This window comes from Lottia gigantea (genome assembly GCF_000327385.1).
Source record: "Lottia gigantea unplaced genomic scaffold LOTGIsca_83, whole genome shotgun sequence".
NCBI lineage: Eukaryota > Metazoa > Mollusca > Gastropoda > Lottiidae > Lottia > Lottia gigantea.
Genome location: NW_008710756.1, coordinates 920,242 through 947,633, shown reverse-complemented (window position 1 = coordinate 947,633; position 27,392 = coordinate 920,242). Strand labels below are relative to the sequence as shown.

Sequence of the window (27,392 nt, the reverse complement as noted above, 5' to 3'; positions counted from 1 at the left end):
CTTTGTTATGAGTTAAACCAACCGATAATGATTAAACTGCGGTCTTTTTTACGGAAATTGATATTTAACTTGTTAGTTATTATTTTGTTACAAATAGACGTTTTGTTTTTTGTCAGTATATATCTTCCAAGTAGGCCATATCTATGCTGTTCTATTCTTACCAAATGTCATTTGCTATCCACTCATTACCGGTATCTTATATTAGCATAATCTATGACAACGATTACGATTTATATTAACAATCATGCTTCGTTTGTTTCTGTGCCCAATCAGGAAATTTGATCAAGTTTATTAATGGACTCTCATTGTTTTAGTCACCCTATCTTATAAAAGTTTATTTATTATTAGAAAATATAATTAACATTTTTTACTGCCAATTGACTAAACACAGTTGTTATTTTGATATGACAAACAGGTCATGGTCAATGATAGTTCTAAATTTGGTTAGGGAAGTTTAGTTAATGTTAATGTACAGGTACCCCTATTTTCCACATTAAACCAAAATGCAGTAGTTCTCATTTTCATTTAAAAGTTTGGACCATTTTTAGTAGACAAAGTGTAAAATGAATTAGAAAGTGAATCTCATTAATCTATGCTGAAATAAGCTTATTGTTATCCTTTAATCTAGGTCAAATCTAATTTGGTTTAATTTGTTCCAGACCATTAGAGAGTGAATAATCAACCAAAACCATTGGATATTTAGCCAGCTAGTATGGAAACAGAATTTCCTAATCATACAGACAACAACATGTCTCGAAGCTCTTCATCAAGTATGAATTCTTTAGATCAACAATTTTCACCAGCAGACGGATTTATGATTCATCCTGAGTCAGATGATGAGGATAATCAATCATTTACCAGCAGTGGCACCAAATCACCACCCCCACCTTCTCCAGGACACAAAAAATTCCTGTTTCCTAAAAAGGAATATGTAGATCATCTACGACCAGAGGAGATAAATTGGTTCTTCAAACAAGAAGGTGACAAAAAGTGGACTCCTTTTATTGGATACGATTCCCTGCGAATTGAATGTCGTTACCGTGCCCTGGCGTTTGGTCCTCAAGCTGTTGGAGAAGATATTGACGTTAAAGAGAGAATATTAGTTAGAGGTGGTCTGTATGAAGTTGATGTTGATAGTAAACAGTGTTTTCCTATTTACTGGTCTGGTAAGTTTTAGTTTCCTCTTTAAATGTTTGATACCAGTATTGAAAATGTCTGACTCAAAGATTCTATGATCTGTTACTGAGTACTGAGTAGTGATGACCAAATTTTCTTATTATTTATGCATGTGAAAAGATTTTTCAATATTTTTCATTAAATGCTTCACAGATAAAGAATCAATGATAACATAAGCTTACTGATGCTACAGGAACATTATTGTGTTGCTAAAAATACTTTTATCCACTTTTCACTAATTCCAATTTCATCTTTGGAGGCAAAAACATACATTTAAACACTTTACAAAAAATTGAGAAGAGGAATTCTATGATGGTAACGTCATATTCAACAAGAGTTATATACCTTCCGATTTGTCAGCCCTGTTTTCCCCTCTCAGTGATTTTGGTAAGAGGGAGCTGACATAGAAAAAGTGTCTTGTCGTTCAGATGAGACAATAAACCGAGGCTCTGTGTGCTACAAGATGTGCATGTTAAAGGTCTCTAGCCGGTTGGAAATCGAAAAATAGCAGGATAATGCTGCCATCCTGGCAAAATTGCCCTCATTGTACCCTGCATGGTGTTGCCGGTGTCTTCATTATCCTACATGGTGCAGAAAAGTAGGAAGTAAAACTCCATTTATTTCATTTCATACCGATATATTTCGACACAACACCCCTATTGCAAATTGACAAAAAAAACAGCCCAAAAACTAATATTAGACAATAACAAAATTACATCACAGAAGGGATATTCCATTAAAAAGTAAACATTTATAATTTTGTAGAGTGTCAAAACACAGACGTTTTTGTCACCAAAAGGGAAATTGGAATTGGTGAAAAGTGAATATATAAGTGTAAGTTGGCAATGTAATAATGTTCCTGTAGCATCAGTAAACTTACATTATTGATTTTTCATCTGTGAAGCATTTAACGGAAAAATTCAAAAAACCTTTCAACTTGCTTGTATACAATTTACATTGCACTCCTCAATTTCACATCTGTGACAAATGTTAACTAATTTGTGCTTTGTCATCATCACTAGTACAAAAACTCTTACAATCATTAAGAACTATCAAAAACGATAATAATAGATGACATATCCTGCTTTAACACATGAATCAGGAAATGATTAAAATGCCATTTTGTTCCACATAATAAGTTGGTGTATACATGGATATTAAGTTGATGATGACAAAAAGATAGAACACACCCTTAGGAATTTAAAAAAATTATTTCTGAAATCGCAATGAATAGAAATGATTGAATTTTTTTGATTGAATCGTTCTTTAGGGTGGGGTATATGGGGGCTGGGCTAAAACAAATGAGAATTAAGACCAAGCACAAAACTTTATACAGTTCAAAAAGATGAATGTTTTTATGGGATTTTTGACACCGCAAAATCGACAGAAATGAGTTCTTGGAGTTTAACTTTTTTAATATTATCAGTGGAGGGCCCCAGACTGACAGTTCATAAAACTTGTGGCACTAAATCAGAATACAAGCACCAAGTCGCATCTTTGTTTTCTGACAAAATTCTGAACAACTTTGGGTGTGACATTTTTTATTGAGTTGATGATTTTTTATGTTATAAAATCAATATTGTAATTACCTATACATAGGTTAATATATGTTATCAGTTTTTAACTATAGAGTTATTTACTTGGAACAAATTATTATTCATTTTATGTGAAACTAGATTGCTGATACTACATAGTATATATTGTATTAAAATAAGTATATTAATGTATAAACTTTACAAGCTGTTTCTAAATCTTAAAATAGTCATCACACATATAATACATATATTATAACTTTATGGATTAGATCTGCTAATTCATTTTCCATCTATGTTCCAATATGTTGCATTAAAGCCAGGCCAATTCTTAGTTTTCGGACAAAAATTCAATTTATCATGACCATAAATATCTTGAGCTGGCCAAATTGAAAGTAGACCATTACATTTTATCAACATCCGCTTGACTGTCACTGCACACAAAATGAATTTTTCAAATTAAAGTGAACAGGTTCATTATTCGTTTGACCAATTTTACCTTAATCTCAGTTCTAAACGGGAATTTTTTAGCTAAGCATTTGTAGTGTTCACAGCTTACCTGCGAATTTTTAAAATCCTTGCGTTTGACAGCTATAAAGACGAGCTGTCTTTTCTTGAAACACTAACAAATATAGAAAAGACATAGAAATTGGAAAAGAAATTCCTAGTTTGAGATACTTTTGAAAGAATTTCATACATTTCTAGTACTTCTGAAGACTATTTTCATATACTGACCATTCAAATCAACCCCCAACAACATTGTATGATTTCATTAGCACTTCAGAATTGGAAATGTTTAATTTATCTACTGATCCATTGTTTTCTAAAATTTCTTTACATAGAACATTCTATTTTGTAGGTGATGTATCTACTATATTAAGAGGTACCTGGTTTCATGATAGTACGTGGCAGCCATTGGAAGAGGATTATGCCAATCAGCTTGAAACTGAACATTTAGCTAATTTCATTGGTCAGAGATTAGAGGATGCCCCTCCAATTATTGTTAAAGGTCCAAGACCTGGTGAGTTGACAAAAATTTCACCTCATCTATCAGTGGTGTGATATGTTTTGCTCTCATGGTATACTTTAATGGTTGTTCATATTTTGTCCTACTTTCCATCAGTCCAATTGATGGCAACCACTTTTGTACGAAATGTGTTATTTCAGCGTGTTAACAATAGAAAAAATTTCCCTGTGGGTTTTGATGATGCATGATGAAATTATAATCAAAATCGGAAAATATTTCTTTTGAGTTCTAAATTCTAAAATATTAACTTGCTTGGTAAGACACGGTTCAATTTGAGTGTTTAACCCATTGCAGTTGTTAAATCAATAAGACCCCTTTCATGATCCAATATTTTATATGAGTAGCCAAAATTCAAATTGATCATGACGATAGTATTCTTTTCATGAGAACTGTTTGCCAAATCTACAGCAACTCTAGGTTGTCTCTAAAACCTGGCATCAATCTGAAATCTACTACATTTTGAATTGCTATCAAATTTGTATGAAATGGGAATCGAAATCAAACTTTTTTGTCCAAAACTAAAATTGATCCCTGTGGTATCTGCAAGTTTGGACAAATGTTGTATGTTGTTGAGATGATGCAGAATAATAATAAGCTTAATTGTTTTGTTATTTTCAGTGATACATAATATTAGGTTCCATGAATTTCACATTGATTGGAATTCTGCCAGTGAAATCTACCTCTTTAGTGAATCTGCTTCCTCCAAATTCATGAGAAAAGTCAGTCATTCGTTAGGATGGCAGAAATGTGAGTATGAATCTGTGATAATGATTATTTTATATGATCAGGAAATAAATCAATAATTTGGATTCCTGGGGCTTTGAAAGAATTGATTTTGAGAAGATGAAGTCATCTGCTATATTAAGTCAAGTGAAATTAAGGGAAAGAGAGGAATTTTGCTGAGAGAAAGATACTATTTGACCTACAATTGGTCAATTTTCATACTCCTACATTTCTCTTTGTTGTAAAAATGTCGTCTGCACCCACATCCTCTGACTGTCTGTTCACATTTCATCATAAACACTATGGAATTTGATTAAACTTTGAATGTGTATTGAATGTAGATTTTTTTGCATTCATATGTTGATGAATTTTCATGTGTTAATTCACATGAATGGTGTTGTAAAATACAGCGTTTATCAATCAATGAAAGCAAAGAAATCCACATGCAATCCTTATATTGATACAAGTGATAGAAATTTGAGTGGCTGACATGTTAAAAGGTGCTAGATTTTTTGTGTGATCCAATAAACTGACCCATGTGCCACAAGCTTTTTACAATCTTTGACATGAAACCTAGTAAGGTTTATGCAGCTGTCCTGGCAAAATTTCCTTATTTCACACTGCATGACATTCACTCTTTATTAACCCAACTTATTTTATCTCATTAAGAGCATTTTAGCATGTTGAATTAGTGTTAAAAAGTAGGAAGGAAATTTTCATTTTATTTCATTAAGAGAATTTACAATATAGCATGTTGAATTAGTGTTGAATATTATCTCTATTGTAAAGATATAAGTGAAATATCTCTTGACAAGCCATGTGATAATTGTATGAATAATTGAATTCTACTGAGACAAGTTTCACTAGTCTACAAATGACTTTCTCAGTGACATTAGCACGTTCAACATTGGTCCAGAATTTTCTTTAACAAAGATTCAAATGGATATAAACTGTCAAAAACCTGAAACCTGGACAGTAAAAATATTAAAGGGATTAGCATCAATTTGCAACATTCCAATTTTGAGTCAGACATCTGTGGTTCCTGCCATTTTGGCTAATCCAAGTTGAATTTTGATTCGCATTCCTTTAAAATTTGGTTGGCTATTTAGAATGTTACAATAGGAAACCCTCAATTGAATTGGTTTGATTTGCAGATTGTTAATAATTTTGGGTAATCAAAGGAAATCCTGGATTTTGAATTTTGAATTGTAAACTGTGATGCGATACCGCTTAAAGGAATAGATCGTCTTAGAATGAACATGAAATATTAATTTCGCTCAAACTTGGCCAATAACAGTATATATCTATCAGTGGACTTACCTGATGTCATAAGTTATGACTCATAACTATACATCAAAATCCCTCTATAATCCGATAAATCTACAAAATAACAAGTGATTAATTATAAATCGCTGAATGCATCCAGTAAGCGAATTTCAAATTGTCTTGGGAATCCGTTTTAATCATAAGGGGAATTAACTCTCACATGTGGTTTCCCGTGTCCTTGACCTCTACTCTAGAATTGACCTCAAAGTTGGCAAATTTGTTTGTATACACCAGAAGGTGATTGCCATTTTGCAAAGGCTTTTCCTCTTTCCTGTTTTAGCGTTGATTAACCAGACTCATCGGCTGCTCACTTGTTTTTTTGAATTCTGAATATAGTTTTATAGTCGCTTTTTGAAAATTGATAACGTGTGGGAAGCATACTTATTTAACCAATGGTCACCATTAAACACAAATAAAAGCCATAGGACGAGTGTATTTTAAGATGTTTTCTTCCTTTAAATTGAAGCCTGGTTTTTATTTTTTCAGCTGGTAACAGATTACATCGTGGATATTGTTATGAAGCTGTAATGGATGATAAACCACCAGATATAACCCATCTAGTATTTGTTATACATGGTATTGGTCAGAAGATGGAGACTGGTAGTATTGTCAGATGTTGTAAGGCGTAAGTATTTTTAGATTTTGTGGGCTGAACATGCAGTGTTTTGACTGCAAGATTTATTTATATGCAAGACTGTAGTAGTGATAATAGGGAGAAATGCCTTTTGAAACAATGACTTAACTTTAGAAGTGTTTTTTAATTATGTACATGTATTATAAATCCTTACACACACCCCCCTTTTGCTTCATTTAAAGTTGGATTGGTCTTGATATATTCTTCAGAAACAAATTTTAAACAGTTGGTAAAATTTTATTAAAAATAACACATAATTTCCACCTTGAAAATTGTCTAATGGCCTAATAAGTTTATCTAAAATAAATATGTATCTTTTCTGAAATTGAAATTTTTAAATAAACTGTTATCTATTTTCAGCTTAAGAACAAGAGTAAATCATCTAAAATGTAAATTATTTCCAAAATTTGACTCTTCAAATCAGAGAGCTGAATTTTTACCTGTTGAATGGAGATCTTCTCTAAAATTAGATGGAGGTTTGTAAACCTTATTTTCTTAAATGTTATTGATATTTCTTTGTATGCATCACAAAACCCCAATGTAGGCTATATACATTTAAAAAAGTGTTATATATTTATTGATAGACACTGTTGATAATATAACACCTAATAAAATGTTATATTTTTTTATGGACACTGTTGATAATATAACACCTAATAACATGTTATATTTATTTATAGACACTGTTGATAATATAACACCTATTAAAATGTTATATTTTTTTATAGACACTGTTGATATTATAACACCTAATAAAATGTTATATTTATTTATAGACACTGTTGATAATATAACACTTATTAAAATGTTATATTTTTTTTATAGACACTGTTGATATTATAACACCTAATAAAATGTTATATTTATTTATAGACACTGTTGATAATATAACACCTAATAAAATGTTATATTTATTTATAGACACTGTTGATAATATAACACCTAATAAAATGTTATATTTATTTATAGACATTGTTGATAATATAACACCTAATAAAATGTTATAATTATTTATAGACACGGTTGATAATATAATACCTAATAAAATGTTATATTTATTTATAGACATTGTTGATAATATAACACCTAATAAAATGTTATATTTATTTATAGACACTGTTGATAATATAACACCTAATAAAATGTTATATTTATTTATAGACACTGTTGATAATATAACACCTATTAAAATGTTATATTTTTTTTATAGACACTGTTGATATTATAACACCTAATAAAATGTTATATTTATTTATAGACATTGTTGATAATATAACACCTAATAAAATGTTATATTTATTTATAGACACGGTTGATAATATAATACCTAATAAAATGTTATATTTATTTATAGACATTGTTGATAATATAACACCTAATAAAATGTTATATTTATTTATAGACACTGTTGATAATATAAAACCATAATAAAATGTTATATTTATTTATAGACACTGTTGATAATATTACACCTAATAAAATGTGATATTAATATATAGACCCTGTTGATAATATAACACCTAATAAAATGTTATATTTTTTTATAGACATTGTTGATAATATAACACCTAATAAAATGTTATATTTATTTATAGACACTGTTGATAATATAACACCTAATAACATGTTATATTTATTTATAGACACTGTTGATAATATAACACCTAATAACATGTTATATTAATTTATAGACACTGCTGATAACATAACACCTAATAACAGGTTATATTTATTTATAGACACTGTTGATAATATAACACCTAATAACATGTTATATTTATTTATAGACACTGTTGATAATATAACACCTAATAAAATGTTATATTTATTTATAGACACTGTTGATAATATAACACCTAATAAAATGAAAGGAGTAAGAAATATATTAAACTCTAGCGCCATGGATATATTATATTATACTAGTCCAGCCTATAGAACAGAGGTAAGTTGTAAAGAGTTTGGTCACTGATGATGGCAGTACTCTCTGATAGAGTGAATTCAGAACAATTTCATTCCATAATTTGAAAGAAGAAAACTGATCCAATTAAAAAATGAATTGTTCAAAGCAATTTTTCAAGTTTAAATTGCAAGTTTGTTGTATTTACTAATATTTTTTTGTGTTCTTGATTCAATTCTTTCAATTGTACATTGAAAACCCTAATTAAACTGTTTCAATTGTACATTGAAGACATGATTTAACTCTTTCAATTGTACATTGAAAACCTGATTTTATTCTTTCAATTGTACATTGAAAACATGATTTAACTCTTTCAATTGTACATTGAAAACCTGATTTAATTCTTTCAATTGTACATTGAAAACATGATTTAACTCTTTCAATTGTACATTGAAAACCTGATTTAATTCTTTCAATTGTACATTGAAAACATGATTTAACTCTTTCAATTGTACATTGAAAACCTGATTTAATTCTTTCAATTGTACATTGAAGACATGATTTAACTCTTTCAATTGTACATTGAAAACCTGATTTAACTCTTTCAATTGTACATTGAAAACCTGATTTAATTCTTTCAATTGTACATTGAAGACATGATTTAACTCTTTCAATTGTACATTGAAAACCTGATTTAACTCTTTCAATTGTACATTGAAAACCTGATTTAATTCTTTCAATTGTACATTGAAGACATGATTTAACTCTTTCAATTGTACATTGAAAACCTGATTTAATTCTTTCAATTGTACATTGAAGACATGATTTAACTCTTTCAATTGTACATTGAAAACCTGATTTAATTCTTTCAATTGTACATTGAAGACATGATTTAACTCTTTCAATTGTACATTGAAAACCTGATTTAACTCTTTCAATTGTACATTGAAATCCTGACATAACTGTTTTAATGGTACATTGAAATCCTGACATAACTCTTTTAATGGTACATTGAAATCCTGACATAACTCTTTTAATGGTACATTGAAATCCTGACATAACTCTTTTAATGGTACATTGAAATCCTGACATAACTCTTTTAATGGTACATTGAAATCCTGACATAACTCTTTTAATGGTATATTATTCTGAATGTTCATGGTTTTATTTCTTTTCAGATCACCAATAGCCTTGAACATGAATTAAACCGTCTATATAGTCTATTTTGTCAGAGACATCCTTATTTTGAAGCTAATAATGGCAAAGTATCTATACTTGCACATTCATTAGGTAAATGGGATTTCATCAAATTTTCTTTTTGAATATGTTTATAGTTTTGTATACTGTTTGCCTGCAGGACTGATGGACTGAGACAATTAACTGATGGTTCGGGTGCTACGGGCTATGCACATTGAATATTAATCAACAATATTAAATTGAAAATTTCCCTTATTGCACATGTATACTGTGTCTCACCTACATTAACCCTACAAGGAGCGAAGAAGTCAGACTTTTATTTGACATTTGTAGATAATAATAAAAGTAGGCCGCCCTAACAAATTTTCCCTCATTGCACACTTACATGCACGTATTAATATTGTTGTCAATGTATTGTCATGATTTACTGTTATTTTGTTTACAGGTAGTGTAATAACTTATGATATTATAACAGGTTGGAAACCAATGAAGATGTATGATCAGCTAGTTAATTCTGTTATTGTAAGTATAGTTAATTATTTATTGCTAGGTTCAGATTTTTTTTATAAGCAACTGTAAAGAGATTTCTAGTGCACTAGCGTCTAGCACACATGGGCTAGTTTTATTGTCCTTAATGAATGCATACTGAGATTTCACATAATATATTAGACCTATATCAGATCCTTTAGAGAACAGCAACTGTTGATGAATTATTATTTGTAGAATGATGAAAGAGAACAAGCTAGTGGATCAAAAGAACTGTTAGGTGAACTTGATAAAGCTAGAAAACGGTAAGTTATATCTCCTTTCAGAAGTGTGATCATGCAAACTATATCTTATATAATAACAGTTATATTACTACAATATATTCTTCTTTAAGATTGAAATACCTTCTATTACAGCCTCTGATAGATATTTTAGGCTGGAGTAGAGTCAGAAATACTATACCCTGTTTTATGGAGATTTTCCACACCTCCGAATATGCGTTTTTTTAAACATAATATTGAATTGCCGTTACAATGAATGTAAATAAGTGTAGGGCATTGCCGTAACTTTCGTTTTTGTTACTATATTGTGACTCTGTGACCTTTGAACTTTTGGCTGTGCACCAGTTTTAAATCGTCAACCAGGAATCAGTTTCGTCAAAAATTTGATTGAACAGTAGACATTTCATATAGATATTTCGCTTCAGTAGAACTGAAATTGATTAATATCATTATTGATAATACTATATCATTTGATAACCTTTGTATTTTTGAAAGGGTAAATGAATTGGAAGAGTTACTTACATCTGTACAGGAAAGACAAAATTCAACATTTAAACTTAACTTTAATGTAAGTAAGAGAAATTAAGTATTTTGATAGATTTCTGCAATAGCAATAGCTATTTTTTTTTCCTGTTTCTCCCTGTCAGTGTTGCAAATTGGCAAAGTATGAAAAAAGTGTCTAATCATTTGGGTGTAGAACATCAAACTGTGGACCAGTGTACTACAAGGTGTGCGCACTAATCATCCTCTTCAGAGTTGGAAACCAAAAAAAAAGTTAAAGCCACCATACTTTAATAAATTTTGAACAGGTAGGGCCAACAGAATACTCCATATCTTTAATATTTTGCTTAATTTAATGTTTATAAAATTTTCAGATAGAGAATCTGTTTTGTATTGGTTCACCATTAGCTGTATTTTTAGCCCTACGTGGTTTGAGACCTCAGGGTACTGGAACATTAGAACATATTTTACCTACTGATTCCTGTAAACGTTTATTTAATATTTACCATCCATCTGATCCTGTGGTGAGTGTCTGTTTTTGATATACCACACACATGGACTGTTTGGCTATAACTTCATCAGGATGGCTAAGATTCAAATGAAGCTCACTCGTGATAATTTATCAGGCAGTTTTAACTACTCTCCCAAGGGAAATAACTCTCAATACATATTTGAAATATCTAGACCACAATATTAAAATATGACAAAAGATAAAGTCAAAACTATCCCAAAGATTAGTTCATAAAAATTGATTTTGAAATCAAGTTGAAAGTTATAGTTTTTAAAATTGATTTGCTCATTTTGTGTTAAAGAAAAAATATATTTCCTCAACTCCAGGAAGAGCCATTGCTTGTAATATTGAAATAAGATTTTTGATAGACCTCTATAACCTTATATTCAGTAGTGATTTTTTTGTCTTTTTCACAGGCTTACAGACTGGAACCTTTAGTGTTAAAACACTATGCTACCATAATGCCTTTACCAATACATCACTATGATTCCCGCCATAAAACACCTTATGTCAAGATGCAGAGAAAAGCCTATGCTGCTTTAAAAACCACATCTGAAGAACAGATAAATGTGAAAATAAATAAAGTAGGAGATAATGGAGATAAAGATGATTCTGATTCAGCTTCAGAAATAAATCTCAATCCTTCTAAAAAATTCTCATTCTGTAAGTAATTTTCGTTTTTCTTAAACAGAAAGTGTTTGCAAATTAAAAACAGTTGGAAGTCTTCATCAAATAATGTGGAATAATTTGGACGATTTAAATGTTTATTGTTTATTGGATGAATCTTATCCATAAATAGTAGTTGTCTTTAACCATGCTGTAAAGCGGCGCAACATTTCCCTTATTGCACACTGAATGGCAATGGTGCACTAATTCAAGAATAGGAAAGTAGGAAGTGTCAACCATTCCATTTTCTTGCTCATGAAAATGTTAACCATTAAAGGTGGGTTCCCTTATTTTTATTTATGAAAATGACAATGCTAATATGAATAGAAAGTAGAGGTGTTCTAATGACTTTGAAAAAGAATTACCAGCAGAATTCCAATGAGTGACCGATCAAGAATGGTCAAAAAGTATTTTTTTGTTTATCCAGACTGTACATACATGGACATTTATGATTGGTTAATAATATGCAATAAGAACATAATGATATGATTAAGAATACACGATAATTCATTAGCAACTCCAATTAATCAGATAGTTTGCTTAATTTGACACTAAAAAATAAGGAAACCCATCTTTGATGGTCATAAAAATGGTATAAGTATTTCAGATGCTTCTATAAAGGCGCAAAGGCCTGGTAATTTTGTGCTCATAAAATTGAGAGGTTATTCTCATTACATTTTTTATTATTATAAAAGCATATAAGAAAATGGGATTCCACAAGTAAGTCTTTTTTAGAAATCTATTAGTTGAATTTTCCTTTGAAAAAGGTAAATTTGAATTTTGTAGCAAAATGGCTGAGTAAAAAGTCAAAAGATGAAGAAGCATTAAGTGCTGAATTAAAAATGTTACAAAGATTTGATAATGAAGCCCAGAAACTACAAGCTTGTGTTTATCTTGATCCTAAAGATATAGACAAAACAGGTACTGTCTTCATTTTGTTGGTACATCAAACTTTATGTAAAAGATCTTTAAGTGATTGGAAATGTCACTTTCAAATTAGAATTATAGTTTTAGAATAAGTTTTTCTGTGTCTGAAATACATGTAAAATGTTTCAAAGTCTTTATTTACACATTTTGCTCCTAGAAATTTGAACTGAGAAAGTGAGGGTAATTGGGAAACTCTTTTGGTCATCAATGATCTTAGGACATTATTTGAAGGGAGAGTTCTAGGTCAAAGACATATTCAACATCAAATCAAATGCTTTGATTAATTGCTTTGTCAATCTGAAAGGGTAAATCTATTTGTCATCAATGATCTTAGGACTTTGTTTGAAGGGAAAGTTCTAGGTCAAAGATATATTCAACCAATCAAATGCTTTGATTAAAAGATTTCTTGACCACACATGAAGAATTAAGGGATATTTATTAAAATCAATGACAAGATACAAAGTCACTAGAAAATGCTTGGTGAAATATTCCTGTTTTTCTAAACTGTGTTATGCTACTTCACAGGACCTCTGCCTATTGTAAAGAGTCATTCAATACACTGGACAACAGCAAAGGAGAGAATTCTGTTTAATAAAAGAGATTCATTAGATCTGTGGCCTGGTAAGAACATACAGATCCAGGTGTTGGAAGTAGGCTATGGACTCTTCCTGCTAGAATCTCCTTGGTTTTTCCATTTTTCTAGGTCACAACACAATTAACCCTACATGCTTATCTCAGTCTTATTAAAATTAGACCAAACTTTCGTTTTCTGTTTTTTTATTATCTTTTATTGTTAATATAAACAGCCATCTTGAACATTCATCAAATTAACCTTTTGACATAACCTGATTACCACCTGGTCAGAAAATGACAGCCCTGGTGAGGGTAAAATTTGATTGGTTAAAGCAGAGGTCATCGAGTTAGATTAGAATGTTAATTTGTTGAACGTTCAAGAGGGCTGGGACTCTAATTGAAGTAGCTATATTTAAAAAAATGGAATGAAAATTTGGTCTATTTTTAATTAGATACTTATTCTCACTTTCCTTGATATATTTTGGGAGATTATCAAGTATCATTCTATTGCCACATTCCATTTAAAGACTTCATTTTTGGAAGATTTTGGCAAAATTTGGAGGTTTTTAATAAAATAAAAATTCTTATCACATTCTTTAATAATTCCACTTCTGCTTTTATTTTATCACTTTCTTTTCAATTTGATTTAGTTGTTCAGGGGATATCTTGAATAATATTTTCATCTTGAAAGAGGGGTTCATACAAGGTGTCCTAAGCTATGTATATGTATTTGGTAGAGTCGAGGTCACAATTTTCACTTTTTCACCTTCTTGAGGTTCCTGTTATTTCTACAACTATCAGATTTTCATGCCACCTTCATTAAACATCATTTGGTTTGAATTATAATTGTAAGTTTTTGGGAATATTAATTAGTATGCCTGATTAACTTTTAAATATTGACCTCTTTGCAATTCTTTAAATAGAAGATGTTGTCCAGTTATGAAACAAGAGATATGCATATTTATAGATATATTATGTTTTTATCTGGTATATTTATCCTACTATCTTATAGTTGAGTAATATATTTGTGTTCATCCAGTTGGGATTGAAAACAATAACAAGCATTCTATGGTATTTTTTGGCACAATCAGTAGGAATTGAACAGACCTACATGTATATTGTGTTCATCAATATTTATTCTAACTTGTATATAGTGAAATGCTCTTGTTCATGTTTTAAAGGGACAGATTTGCCATCCATTTGACCAATCATACCTTAGTTTTAGTAACGTTAAATTTTAGCTAAGCTAATCAATAATAAAGCTTACAACTCACCATCGAAATTTGAGCCTTCAAATTCATGCATGTTCGAATGTTAAAAGACAAATTGGCTTTTCTTAAGACTCTGCCATATAGTTAAGACATTATATATAGGAAAAAAAAGTGAAATTCCTAGTTTGAGGTGTGTTTGAAGGAATTATGTGATTTTCATACATTTCTAGTAGGCTAGACTATTTATTCAAGACCCAAATCAACCTGAAAATGGCAAACCTGTCCCTGAAACTTTATTTTCTCCACTATAACACACTACATTTATTCCTATAATTGACGAAGTCTTCTTTCAAATTTCAGAAATGGAATATAGACTTGATTATCAACTTAAAGAAAGAAGTTTAGAGAATAGTTATATGTCTTTATTGACATCTCATACATCATACTGGTCTAATAAAGATATAGCTTTATTTTTATTAACCCATTTACATCCACAATTACAGGAACAAGATTCATAGTGCATCAATTCACCACTCCTGTTCAACAAGTACCCGAAATTCACTTAAATTTATATATATTGAACATTTTCTGTTTGAGATGTTTGACCAAAGATAAACCACATTCTGTTATTAAAATCTTACTGTGATATAAATAGCATGTTTCTGTCTCTTTTTATAAAAGTAAATTAAATTTTTATAAAAGTAAGTAAGTCTGCCACTAAAAAAGTAAGTTTACAGACACTTTAATAAAGATAGTTTCCATTTTTTGTAATAAATTAAGTTTTTGGTCATTTTAATGAAATAAGTTACCTGTCACTTTCAAGGAGCCAGTATACTGACACAGTAATAAGAAACTTTACTGACACTTTGATAAAGTATGTTTTTTGTCACTTTATTAAAGTAAGTTTATGGACACTTTAATCAAGTTAGTTTCCATTCTCTGTAATAAATTAAGTTTCTGGTCTCTTTAATATAGTAGGTTACCTGTCACTTTAATAAAGTAAGGTACCTGTCACTAAAAAAAGTACTTTTACTGACATAAAAAGTAAATTTACTAACATATAAAGTAAGTTTACTGAAACAATATTAAAGTAAAGTTACTGACACTATAATTAAGTAAGTTTACTGACACTATAATTAAGTAAGTTTACTGACACTATAATTAAGTAAGTTTACTGGCACTATAATTAAGTAAGTTTACTGACACTATAATTAAGTAAGTTTACTGACACTATAATTAAGTTTACTGACACTATAATTAAGTAAGTTTACTGACACTATAATTAAGTAAGTTACCTGTCACTTTAAAAGAGCAATACCAACACTAAAATTTATAGACAATATAATTAAGTAAGTTACCAGTCACTTAATACAGGAAATTACCAGTCATTTTGATAAAGTAAGTTTCCAGTCTTTTTAATAAAGTAGGTCACTTGTCATGAATGTACGTTACCTGTTACTTTGATAAGTAACTTACCTGTCACTTTGATAAAGTAAGTTTACTGACACTATAATAAAGTAAATTTCCTGTCACATTGATAAGCATGTTACCTGAATATAGTTAGGTACCTGTCACTTTGATACTCATGCTACCTGAAGTCATTTTAATGATGTGTTTTACTGGTCACTTTAAAAGAGTAAGTATATTGACTTAATAATAAAGTAAGTTTACTGACACTTTACTAAAGTAAGTTTTCTGTCACTTTATCATAGTAAGTTATCTCTCATTAATATTTGCTCTCCAATTTCACATTCCAAGGACCCGATTATTCTGTATTTATTCTGTTATTCTATATTTATTGATATTTTTTATTTGTTATTCTTTTGTTATTTCTAAAGATTGTATATTGGCTCTTGTTTATTTATACCTTGTTATATTGCAAATTGTTTTTTTCTGATTCTCTTTGATTGATTATTTAACTCTAGTTTGTAATATTAATTAAGTGCAATAATCATTTGTTTGGTTTTTTTAATTCTTATTTTTAAAGGAAAACCAAGATATTGTCTAAAAGGTTTTGTTCTATTTTCTTTTTATCCTTCCATTGTAAAAGTCAATGGAAGGTGCATTTAATATTATTGAAACTGATATTACTGAATTTCTTTATAATATCATGCAAGTCTTTCTGTGCTTTGAAATGCAGCAAAAAGTTTATTATCATCTTCAACATTTTTAGACCAAATTTCAACATCATTGTCAGAAACTAGATACATATTTTAGTGACTTAACTTATTTTAAACAAACATATGAATATGATATTACAAACACCACATATTTATATTTATATACACATTATTTGATTCACATGCAATGATTATTATAAAAAAAAAACAAGAAGGCCACTCCCATTATCTGTCAGACTTCTGTCAATCATGTGAAAAGCAATTGTTCATTTGTTAAAGGTCTTGTAAGAGGTTTCCTAACTTTTTATGTGTATCAGGACCACACTGTGGTTCCTGTAAATCCACTAAAACTAGTGTTTGATGTGGTCACCAATTGTGAAGGGCTTTTTTTAGTATAATTGCAGGAACCACAGACTGATTGATAATTGGAATCGTGCAAATTGATGCCATAAGTGTCCCAGACACACACACAAAATTTAGATTACCTCTTTACAATCACTTTAAGTAAAATTTTTATCATTACACAGGATAAATGTCAGCTTCTCTATCATCTAAACAATGTATTATAAGTGTTACGTGTAAATTTTCATTTTTTTTTATATAACTGCATCATTCAACAACCACTGACTTTCTTTTTTAATCTGTTTTCAACATTTGAATGATAATCTTGTATATACTTAAACAACTTATTTGTGATTTACTCTGTTTAATATGTGAACTTTCTTTAAAGAGTATTGTTGTTCAATAATCAGCTATACCAGCTGCTGGAGCACTTTAGCCTGCCATTAATAACAATGAAAATCCTGGGAATTATGAATGTTCTCTCAATATCTGCATTTGAGATTTCCAATATCTGCTTGGAAATATTATGATTTAATTGTATATGAACCATATATGGTGGATATTCATTCTGAAAAGTATAATGATCAGGTGAAATTGAGCTCAAGCAGCTGATACAGCAATATTATAGACAATTAATATCTGTTAAAAGGGACAGATGCGCTATTTTCTTGTGTACCTTAGTTTGAAACGGGAAATTTTTAGCTAAGGCAACCAGTAATAGTATTTACAGCTCACTGCCTTCAAATCAATGTGTGTCCAGAATTATCTGGGTTTGAATGTTAAAATGACGACTCAACAATTTAAGATACTCTGTGATATATAGAAAAGACATCTATAGAAATAGTGAGTAAAATTCCCAGTTTGAACTATTTGCAAAGGAATTATGCGATTTTCTTACATTTCTAGTACTTCTGAAGATTATGTACATATATTCCAGACTAAAATCAACCCCCCAAAATGTTGCATCTATCTCTTTAATAACATTTAAATTTTTTTTACAATTCAACTGTTGGATTATTCTAGTGTGACCTTTGATAAATGGTTGTGCATTGGTAAATTATCACAAAACTTTTAATGCAGAACTATATAGAATAAGAATAAAGAGTTGTGATTATTTGTTAAATTTGTGATAATGTATACACTTGCTCAATATGTTATTAATGGCCTTTATTTTTATAAGTGTTCTTTCAACTTATGTGCTGAATGTATAGCTTTTTAATTAAAATTTTCTAATAACTGACTACAGACTGCTTTTTGATGTACATTCAACAGAAGCAAAGCTTTTTGATGTACATTCAACAGAAGCAAAGCTTTTTGATGTACATTCAACAGAAACAATGCTTTTTGATGCAAAGCTTTTTGATGTACATACAACAGAAGCAATGTTTTTTGATGTACATTCAACAGAAGCAAAGCTTTTTTATGTACATACAACAGAAGCAATGCTTTTTGATGTACATAAAACAGAAGCAAAGCTTTTTGATGTACATTCAACAGAAACAATGCTTTTTGATGCAAAGCTTTTTGATGTACATACAACAGAAGCAATGTTTTTTGATGTACATTCAACAGAATCAAAGCTTTTTGATGTACATACAACAGAAGCAATGCTTTTTGATGTACATACAACAAGCAAAGCTTTTTGATGCAAAGCTTTTTGATGTACATACAACAGAAGCAATGTTTTTTGATGTACATTCAACAGAAGCAAAGCTTTTTGATGTACATACAACAGAAGCAATGCTTTTTGATGTACATACAACAGAAGCAATGTTTTTTGATGTACATTCAACAGAAGCAATGCTTTTTGATGTACATACAACAAGCAAAGCTTTTTGATGCAAAGCTTTTTGATGTACATACAACAGAAGCAATGTTTTTTGATGTACATTCAACAGAAGCAAAGCTTTTTGATGTACATACAACAGAAGCAATGCTTTTTGATGTACATACAACAAGCAAAGCTTTTTGATGCAAAGCTTTTTGATGTACATACAACAGAAGCAATGCTTTTCGATGTACATACAACAAGCAAAGCTTTTTGAAGCAAAGCTTTTTGATGTACATACAACAGAAGCAATGCTTTTTGGTCTGCATACAACAGAAGCAATGCATTTTGGTGTGCATACAACAGAAGCAATGTTTTTTATGTACATACAACAGAAGCAATGCTTTTTGGTGTGCATACAACAGAAGCAATGCTTTTTTGTGTGCATACAACAGAAGCAATGTTTTTTGATGTACATACAACAGAAGCAATGCTTTTTGGTGTACATACAACAGAAGCAATGCTTTTTTATGTGTATACAACAGAAGCAAAGCTTTTTTATGTGTATACAACAGAAGCAATGCTTTTTTATGTGTATACAACAGAAGCAATGCTTTCAGTGTGTTCAATTGAAGCTATGTCTTTAAGTATTTACAACAGAAGCTATGCTATATGGAATATACTACAGAAGCTAAGCTTTTGACTTGTACAATCCAATCTAACTTTCAACAATAAATTTGAAATTATGTTTTTCATTCAACAGGATTTGTTGTTAATAAATTATGTTTTAATATAATTTCCTGTATATAAGATATGTATATCTTTGATGACATTGTGTGTATATTGTATAATATATTTTACTTTTGTCTTTCATCTTGGAATCCTTGCCAATGTTGTAGTAACTTACTTACTTCTTTCTTTATGGCTTGATTTCATATCTGCTGTATAATGTAACCAAATTGCAAATTCTTTTTTATCTAATTAATCTGTTATAAGATCATGTATTCAACTCTTTGTGAACTTCTTGTGGGCTGAATTAAATACATTTTTCGGACATGAGTGGTACGGTGTTTATACATTTTCAAATTTTTAGTTTCATGGCCATTATTTTGAGAGTAAAAGTTCTTCAATAATCGTGAATTCCTCTTGGTTGAATCCATTTATATTCAGTATCATAAACTTACATGCAATTACTAGTTTAGTTCGCCAGACGTATGTGGTTTCATAAAACACTTAGTTTGAGTGGAATTGAAGGAACCACAGACGTCTGATTGAAATTGGAAAGGTGTATACTATACCCATAAAAAATTTAGAAAACCTTTTTACAATCACTGTAATCATTGTTCCTCGAGTTTGAAGACTATAGAAATACTGTTATAAAAATATTTCATAAATTTCTTAATCAGGTTACAAATTGGGATGTCTGAAAATTTAATAGCTGGTTTGTGGAAGAAATCCTTGGTATTTTGCAAGTTGAACAAGAGCAAAGATAATACTAGGTTAATGAATTGATTGATGATTGTATTTTGTCCAATTTTAAATTTGCTATTTTCCTATTGTTTGTTGTGCCAAACCTGTTGGTTATATTTTAAAGTATATAATAAATTATTTCCTTCACACTGCTAGTTATTCAGTTGATATAAGTATAAAATAACATATAGGGTCCACATGACTCGGGGAATTGCTTAAAATAGAAGAATCACTCGAAATCTGAGAACGAGCTGAGGAAAAAAGCATGACCTTCAAAATTACATTATCTTTTTCGCCCATATGGAAATCGAGGTCGGTTGTGGAGTGAAAATCAATTGAACCGTGCTTATCAGAGTTCTCAAGACGGACGTACGGACGAACAGGTGGTGGACTGTGACTTTATGCGCCCTGTATTCTTTATAAGGTGTCCAGTTTGATCATAAAACTAATAGACTAGGTTAATTCTGTCGGTGGATGGGAAAAGAAGCATTGAGATGATTGTCTTTGAGTAACTTCTGAGATAATGCCTTAATGTCGTCTTTTAATACTAGGAGAGTGACAGCATACACTTTATCCATCACCAACAGACTGTCGCAGAATCTTTTCAGTCATGATCACAAACAGGAAAACGTCTAGAACTAAAGATTTTGACATTTTTTTAATTAATGTCACAATAAACTAAATATTTTGACAATAAACAGAAATAGATAATCAGGACGAGTTTACGTCTTTGGAAAATAAATTTATAGTATAGTAAAAGCAAGAATTGAAACAATGAAGTAAGAAAATCTGAAGCAGAAAAGGGTATAAATTCACTGACAGTACTATGGATAACAAAACGGAGATATCATACAGGCGCAAGAACAATGGATAACAAAATGAAGATTTGGTAGTAACATTATAAAGTTGTTATACAAGCACTAGAACAATGGATAACAAAATGAAGATTTGGTAATAACATTATAAAGTTGTTATACAAGCACAAGAACAATGGATAACAAAATGAAGGTTTGGTAGTAACATTATAAAGTTGTTATACAAGCACAAGAACAATGGATAACAAAATGAAGATTTGGTAGTAACATTATAAAGTTGTTATACAAGCACAAGAACAATGGATAACAAAATGAAGATTTGGTAGTAACATTATAAAGTTGTTATACAAGCACAAGAACAATGGATAACAAAATGAAGATTTGGTAGTAACATTATAGAGTTGTTATTCAAACACTAGAACAATGGATATGAAATGGAGATCTGGTTATAACGTTGTTATACAAGCTCCGACAGTACAATGTACAGCAAAATAAAGTTGTTATACAAGCACTAGAACAATGGATAACAAAATGAAGGTTTGGTTATAACGTTATTAAGTTGTTATACAAGCTCTGACAGTACAATGTACAGCAAAATAAAGATTTGGTTATAATGTAATACTGATAAAGATATTATACAAACACTGACATAACAAAGTGTAACAAAAAACAGATTTACTTATAAAGTAATAAAGATGTTATACAAGCACTGACAAAACAATGGACAACAAAATGAAGATTAGTGATAATCTTGATAATATGTTATAAATACACTGACAATAATGATAACACAATGAAGATTTTAAGTTATATTGACTAACACTGATAACAAAATGAAACGTGGATAACAAACAAATGTGTAACATACAAAAATGTTATGGAATAAATAAGTGTTACCAACGCTGGATATGTGACCTCAAGGGACAAAATACACAAAAATATCACAAAGATTGCGAATTGATTCTGAAATGTGAAAATCTACGTGCATAGATAATACCCAGTGTTAGTGATACAATAATATGTGCAAAACGTAATTATATACAATTCTTCTGGGATAGAAATAACGATAACAATGACATGATGGGTGACATCTCTTGAATTTAAAACTGAATTAAGGAAATGGAGGGGTCTGAAATGTAAAAATAAAACACGTTTATTAAACAGGATTTTATGGTGAGGACACACGAACTGTCTTGGTCTCCGATTTTTGTCGCTCTTCCAGGACAAGATTATCGTAATGCCGACAAGATTTATAATATAAAACCTGTTTGATATTTGTCGTCGATTGTTTTATCGTCTGCATGACAATCATCATCTAATCAAATTCAACAATTGCTTGATCTGCATAGTGGAAAACGACTGACTGGAGAAGTTTTTATCTCCTGGTGTGCCCACAATCGGTCGGCGAAACTCATGACAAGACAAAAATCGACGACCAAGGCCATTCGTATGCGCGCACCATGAGTAGGAACAGTTACTACCTTGGAATATATTGTTGTTGATCATTTTATAAAAGGTTAATAATAACAAAATATTTACCAATAATGTATCAGAAGGTCTTGTATCAACAGCAGGTCTTCTTATTCTAAACTGAAATAGGAAAGGACACCATACGTCATGACTGCACAGTCAGAGCATCTCAAATAGAGAGTTTAGAAACAAAATCAGCTGACAAGATGAGACCAATGAGAACAATAAAATCAAAATAACATCTTACCTCTTTGTTGGGATCTAGCACACGGAAAAGGAAATCCCAGGAAAATGGCTCTTGTGAACTATTTTGGTTTGTTCCTCTGACAGCTGAAAAACAAATCAGAAATTTCTTTGGAATATTTGAATAAACTCAAATATGACAGCTATAAAGTACCACCGAATTTCAAACGACCCCCGTTTACTACAAGTTGGATAATGCTTTGGGTTCTGTAATCTGTCAAATAACCGGATTCTTCAGAAGAACCGTTGTTTATTTGATATTTAATTAAAATATAACCTTCACTTAAGGAGTAAATTTCACACTTAAAAGACAAATCATACCTTCTGGTGATGGCGGTATATTAAACCTTGGAATTATATCGGACGAATTTCGTCTTTGTTGTCCCCTTGTTTTTAAGATTCCAGTTAAACCACTGGTGTTTCTATCTGGTTCTCTAGGAGTTTGAGGCGTTTGTCCCATGTCTCGTATATAGCGACTGTTCATTAGTTCAAAATATGGATCAGGTATTCGTCCGCTTACAGCCTGGTCATCTGTCCATATACTTCTAGCTACTCTACCAGGACGGATATTTTTCCTAGAAGCATTGTCAGATATTCTCGAGATATTGGTTGATCTTGACGCCACTGAGGATGTTGGTATAGACGAAGATCTGGCAGAGTATTGAAAACCCAACTTTCCAAATGCAGGCTCGAGGTAATAGCTAGAAAACAATGAAGATACTTTTAATACTCGATATTCTCGAGATATTGGTTGATCTTGACGATATTGAAGACCTTGGCATAGATGAAGATATGACAAAATATTGAAAACCCAAATTCTCAAAACCCTGCTTCTATTTAATTGCTAGAAACAAAAGTTACTGCTTTAGAAATTGCTAATAGTAAATATAGCATCATTGTCATTTTTAAAAAATCAAGATCCGGGTACCGTTGATTCATCACGAGATGGGTACTGTTAGTTAAAAGGTCTTAATCGAGAGTTTCGTCATTTTTTTTTCATGTAAATTCAACTTATACGATTCTTATCTATTTTGGTCATTTTACCAATTGGTCTAGTTGATCAACAATCTCTCGGAATCCCCCCGAAATTCAAACTTACGGATCTCTTTCCAGCTCTTCATTTGCACCAGTTCTTTTACGTCTGCCTAGCCTTGACCTGTATAGGCACATACTTAAAATAACAACCACCAAAAACAAGACGACAACAAGTGTGATGCCTACTGTCATTCCCACCACCAGCTCTACAGCCTGACCTGAAATATATCATATACCATAAGCACTTGATTCTCCGAGCTTCATCGAGTCCGAAATACAGACTTATGTTGGTATTGTAATTACTGCACACTCAAAGTCAAACGCCGTGAATGACGAAGTATTAGAAATATAAATAATTAACAAAAAATACATTTTGCTTTCTTTGAGCCTTAGTTGTTCTGGGAGGGAGGTAACGACCACAATCGTAATCATCACAACTAAGCTCAGGGAAAGAAAAATTTGAATTAGCGGATGCATTAAGAGAAGGTAACATTTTGGGAGCTAGTGAGTAATCTGAAGATGTGACGAACTTAATATCAAGTTCCAAATCAAGACTATCACCTTTCAGCTTAAAGAAAAGAAAACTTACTTGAAAACAACATTGACTTGACGCTGAAATATACAAATCCAAAATAGTTGTTCTGATTAGAAAATTATACCCACCTCCATTTTGTATAGATATTTAGAAAAACATAAAACTACATCAAGTCAAAATTATTTTAAAGGTTTGACAAAGATTCTTGCTACATATTGGTAGTTATTGATGGTATTTGTAATAAAGGTCCATGCATGTCAAACTTACCGACAAGTAAATGTTTTGTTGTTTTTATCAAGTATACATTCACCATCACAGACAATACACTCAGCTGCATATTGATCATCAGCTACAATATCAATAAAAATCTTAATAAACCGCTTGGAATATTCAGCAGCACTGTCGGGGAATTTTTGAATGGAATGAGGTCACTGACTACTTATATCATTGGCTTCTTACTTATATCATCGATTACTTACTGATACTGTCTTATAGCATTTGCAAAATATATGATTGACTTCTTACTGATATCACTGACTACTTACGGATATCAATGACCTATACTGATATTGTATTGACTACTTTCTGATATTGATTATTTGCTGATATCATTAACTACTTATTAATACGTGTTCATATATCATATCATTGACCACGTTTACCATTTGCAACCATTGATTACTTATTAATATCGTATTGACAACTAGTTGATAGTGATTACTTTCTGATCAATGACTACTTATTGAAAATTGCTACTTGATATCAATGACTACTTATTGATAACTGCTACTCGGGTACATAATGATATAATTGTGTACTGATATATAATTGATTACTTACGTGAATCTATCTTTATATCTTTCAAATTGTACGTCAGGTAAGTTGGAGCGTAGAAATTTACACAGTTTAACCCAATATAAAGACAGGATTTTTCTGTCTCCAAAAACTTGATTTCGCTAGCAATATCCTTACAGACATCGTCATATCTACAGTCCGTAGCATTAGGTGATATAACTGATATATTAAAAAATATAACTACACTTCCTGATCTGCAAATAAAATTCAAGGCCAAAATGAGTTCGCGACACAGAACCTTGTATTAAAGATCAAGTTCAAAATAAGATTACTATTTTTACTAAGTTGTGATAGCATTATGAATCTTGATTTTTAACCGAAAGCTATATATGTGTCGTTTGGAAACCCATCACAAGTCGCATGTCACACAACGAGTGTACGAATGGCACAACACAATATGTCGAGTCTACACAGTCGTTAAGATCACCACCAATAGATCAGGCCTGTTGAAAACGACGGACTAGCTAGTTTAGCTTGTTTGATATATTGAACTGATTAATACTTACTCTATTTTCCACACTTTGATGTCCTGAACATTTGTCATATCAATTTCTTTCTTGATCTGAAAATCAAATGGTAGATGATGTTAAAATTCTCACTATGGGATAATAAATGCGATAACCTGAGAGCCAATACATGGAAGTTATCAGTGTTTAGTCCGAAAGATTGTCATCGGCCCTGAACCCATAATCCAGGTCTTATCTCCGGCCTCCTGCGCTGAATGTTGCTGTCTCATTCAACGCTGATTCAAATTATTACTTTTAATTACACGGTGCTCACGGCATTGCTACCTTTGTTATTATTCATAAAATACTATTTGTAATACCTATGTAATGAGATACTTACAGACGCTTTACTTTCATTAGCTAATTTGATGAATTCTGGAGAGGAACTGTCATTATATTCAGGTATATATATCTTATCAACTGATAGCTTCATATATAATACAACATCTGGCTCTGTAGATGAAAATGTGTAGATATAAAGGCTCAATTTAGAAGGTATGCATTCATTTAAATACATTTTCCTCATTTGATTAAACTCATTTTTAGCTTTTTACAATTTAAATCCTATGAGAGATTACATCGTATCTAGTCGTAAAGGCGACAGTAACAACTATATTCAAACACTATTATGGCTCCCATTAACGGAGCACCGCAATTGTAAACGAACTGGACATCTTATATCAATCATGCAGGTTGATACGGATAGGTAAATTAGCCTCTCTTTACAAGTTAAAGCAAATATCTAGACTACTTTACTATTTTCTTCTCATCATCTTTAAATGATGGTAAATAAAAAGTTATGGAAACGGTTCATCTACTTACTAATGGTTGTGGTTACAAGTGTAGTAGGTTCTGTTGAACTTGTATCGAGAGTTTTTGTAGTTGTCACAATAGCTGCTGTTCTAATTGTCGAGGTTTGCGGTTCAGAAGATGTTGTAGGAGTTGTCATGGTTGTCTGTGTAGTTGGCATGGTTACCTTGGTAAAGGTTGTAGGTTCCTCAGACTTTGTATGAGTTGTTGTTGGCGTGGTTACAATAGTTGAGGTTGTGGGTTCAGTAGACGTTATACGAGTTGTAGTTGTTGTCTTTGCAGTTGGCGTGGTCACAATAGTTAAGGATGGTGGTTCAGTAGACGTTGTACGAGTTGTGGTTGTTGACTTTGTTGTTGGCGTGGTTACAATAGTTGAGGTTGTGGGTTCAGTAGACGTTGTACGAGTTGTAGTTGTCTTCTTTGTAGTTGGCGTGGTTATTATAGTTGAGGGCGTGGTTAATATACTTGAGGTTGTGGGTTCAGTAGACGTTGTACGAGTTGTAGTTGTTGTCTCTGTAGTTGGTCTTGTTACAACAGTTGAGTATGGCGGTTCAGTAGCAGTTGTATGAGTTGTCATTGTCGTTTTTGTACTTGATGTAGTTGGTGTGGTTATCGTAGTTGAGGACGGGGGATCAGTAGATGTTGTAGTTGTAGTGGTTGTAGTAGGTGTGGTTAACGTAGTTGAGGATGGAGGCACGTCCCATTCAGGTAAAGAAGCACACAATGTCAATGGGTACACGTTATGCATAAACACG

General features: G+C 31.1%; 2 protein-coding genes across 2 annotated transcripts; both read left to right on the top strand.

Moving 5' to 3' along the window:
- Nucleotides 1–814: 814 nt before the first annotated feature.
- On the top strand, nt 815–11,962 carry LOTGIDRAFT_133288 (hypothetical protein; the record flags this gene model as incomplete). The annotated part of the gene is made up of 12 exons (XM_009067555.1): nt 815–1,166; nt 3,568–3,729; nt 4,354–4,486; nt 6,251–6,409; nt 6,791–6,894; nt 8,254–8,360; nt 9,494–9,605; nt 9,958–10,034; nt 10,236–10,303; nt 10,775–10,847; nt 11,155–11,304; nt 11,708–11,962. The coding sequence occupies 12 exons, from the start codon at nt 815–817 to the stop codon at nt 11,960–11,962; spliced, it is 1,752 nt and encodes a 583-aa protein (XP_009065803.1).
- Nucleotides 11,963–18,380: 6,418 nt separating this feature from the next.
- On the top strand, nt 18,381–18,776 carry LOTGIDRAFT_133208 (hypothetical protein; the record flags this gene model as incomplete). Its single annotated transcript, XM_009067554.1, has 1 exon — nt 18,381–18,776. A coding segment is annotated over one exon (396 nt), but the record flags the coding sequence as incomplete, so codon positions are not given.
- Between the last annotated feature and the right edge of the window lie 8,616 nt (nt 18,777–27,392).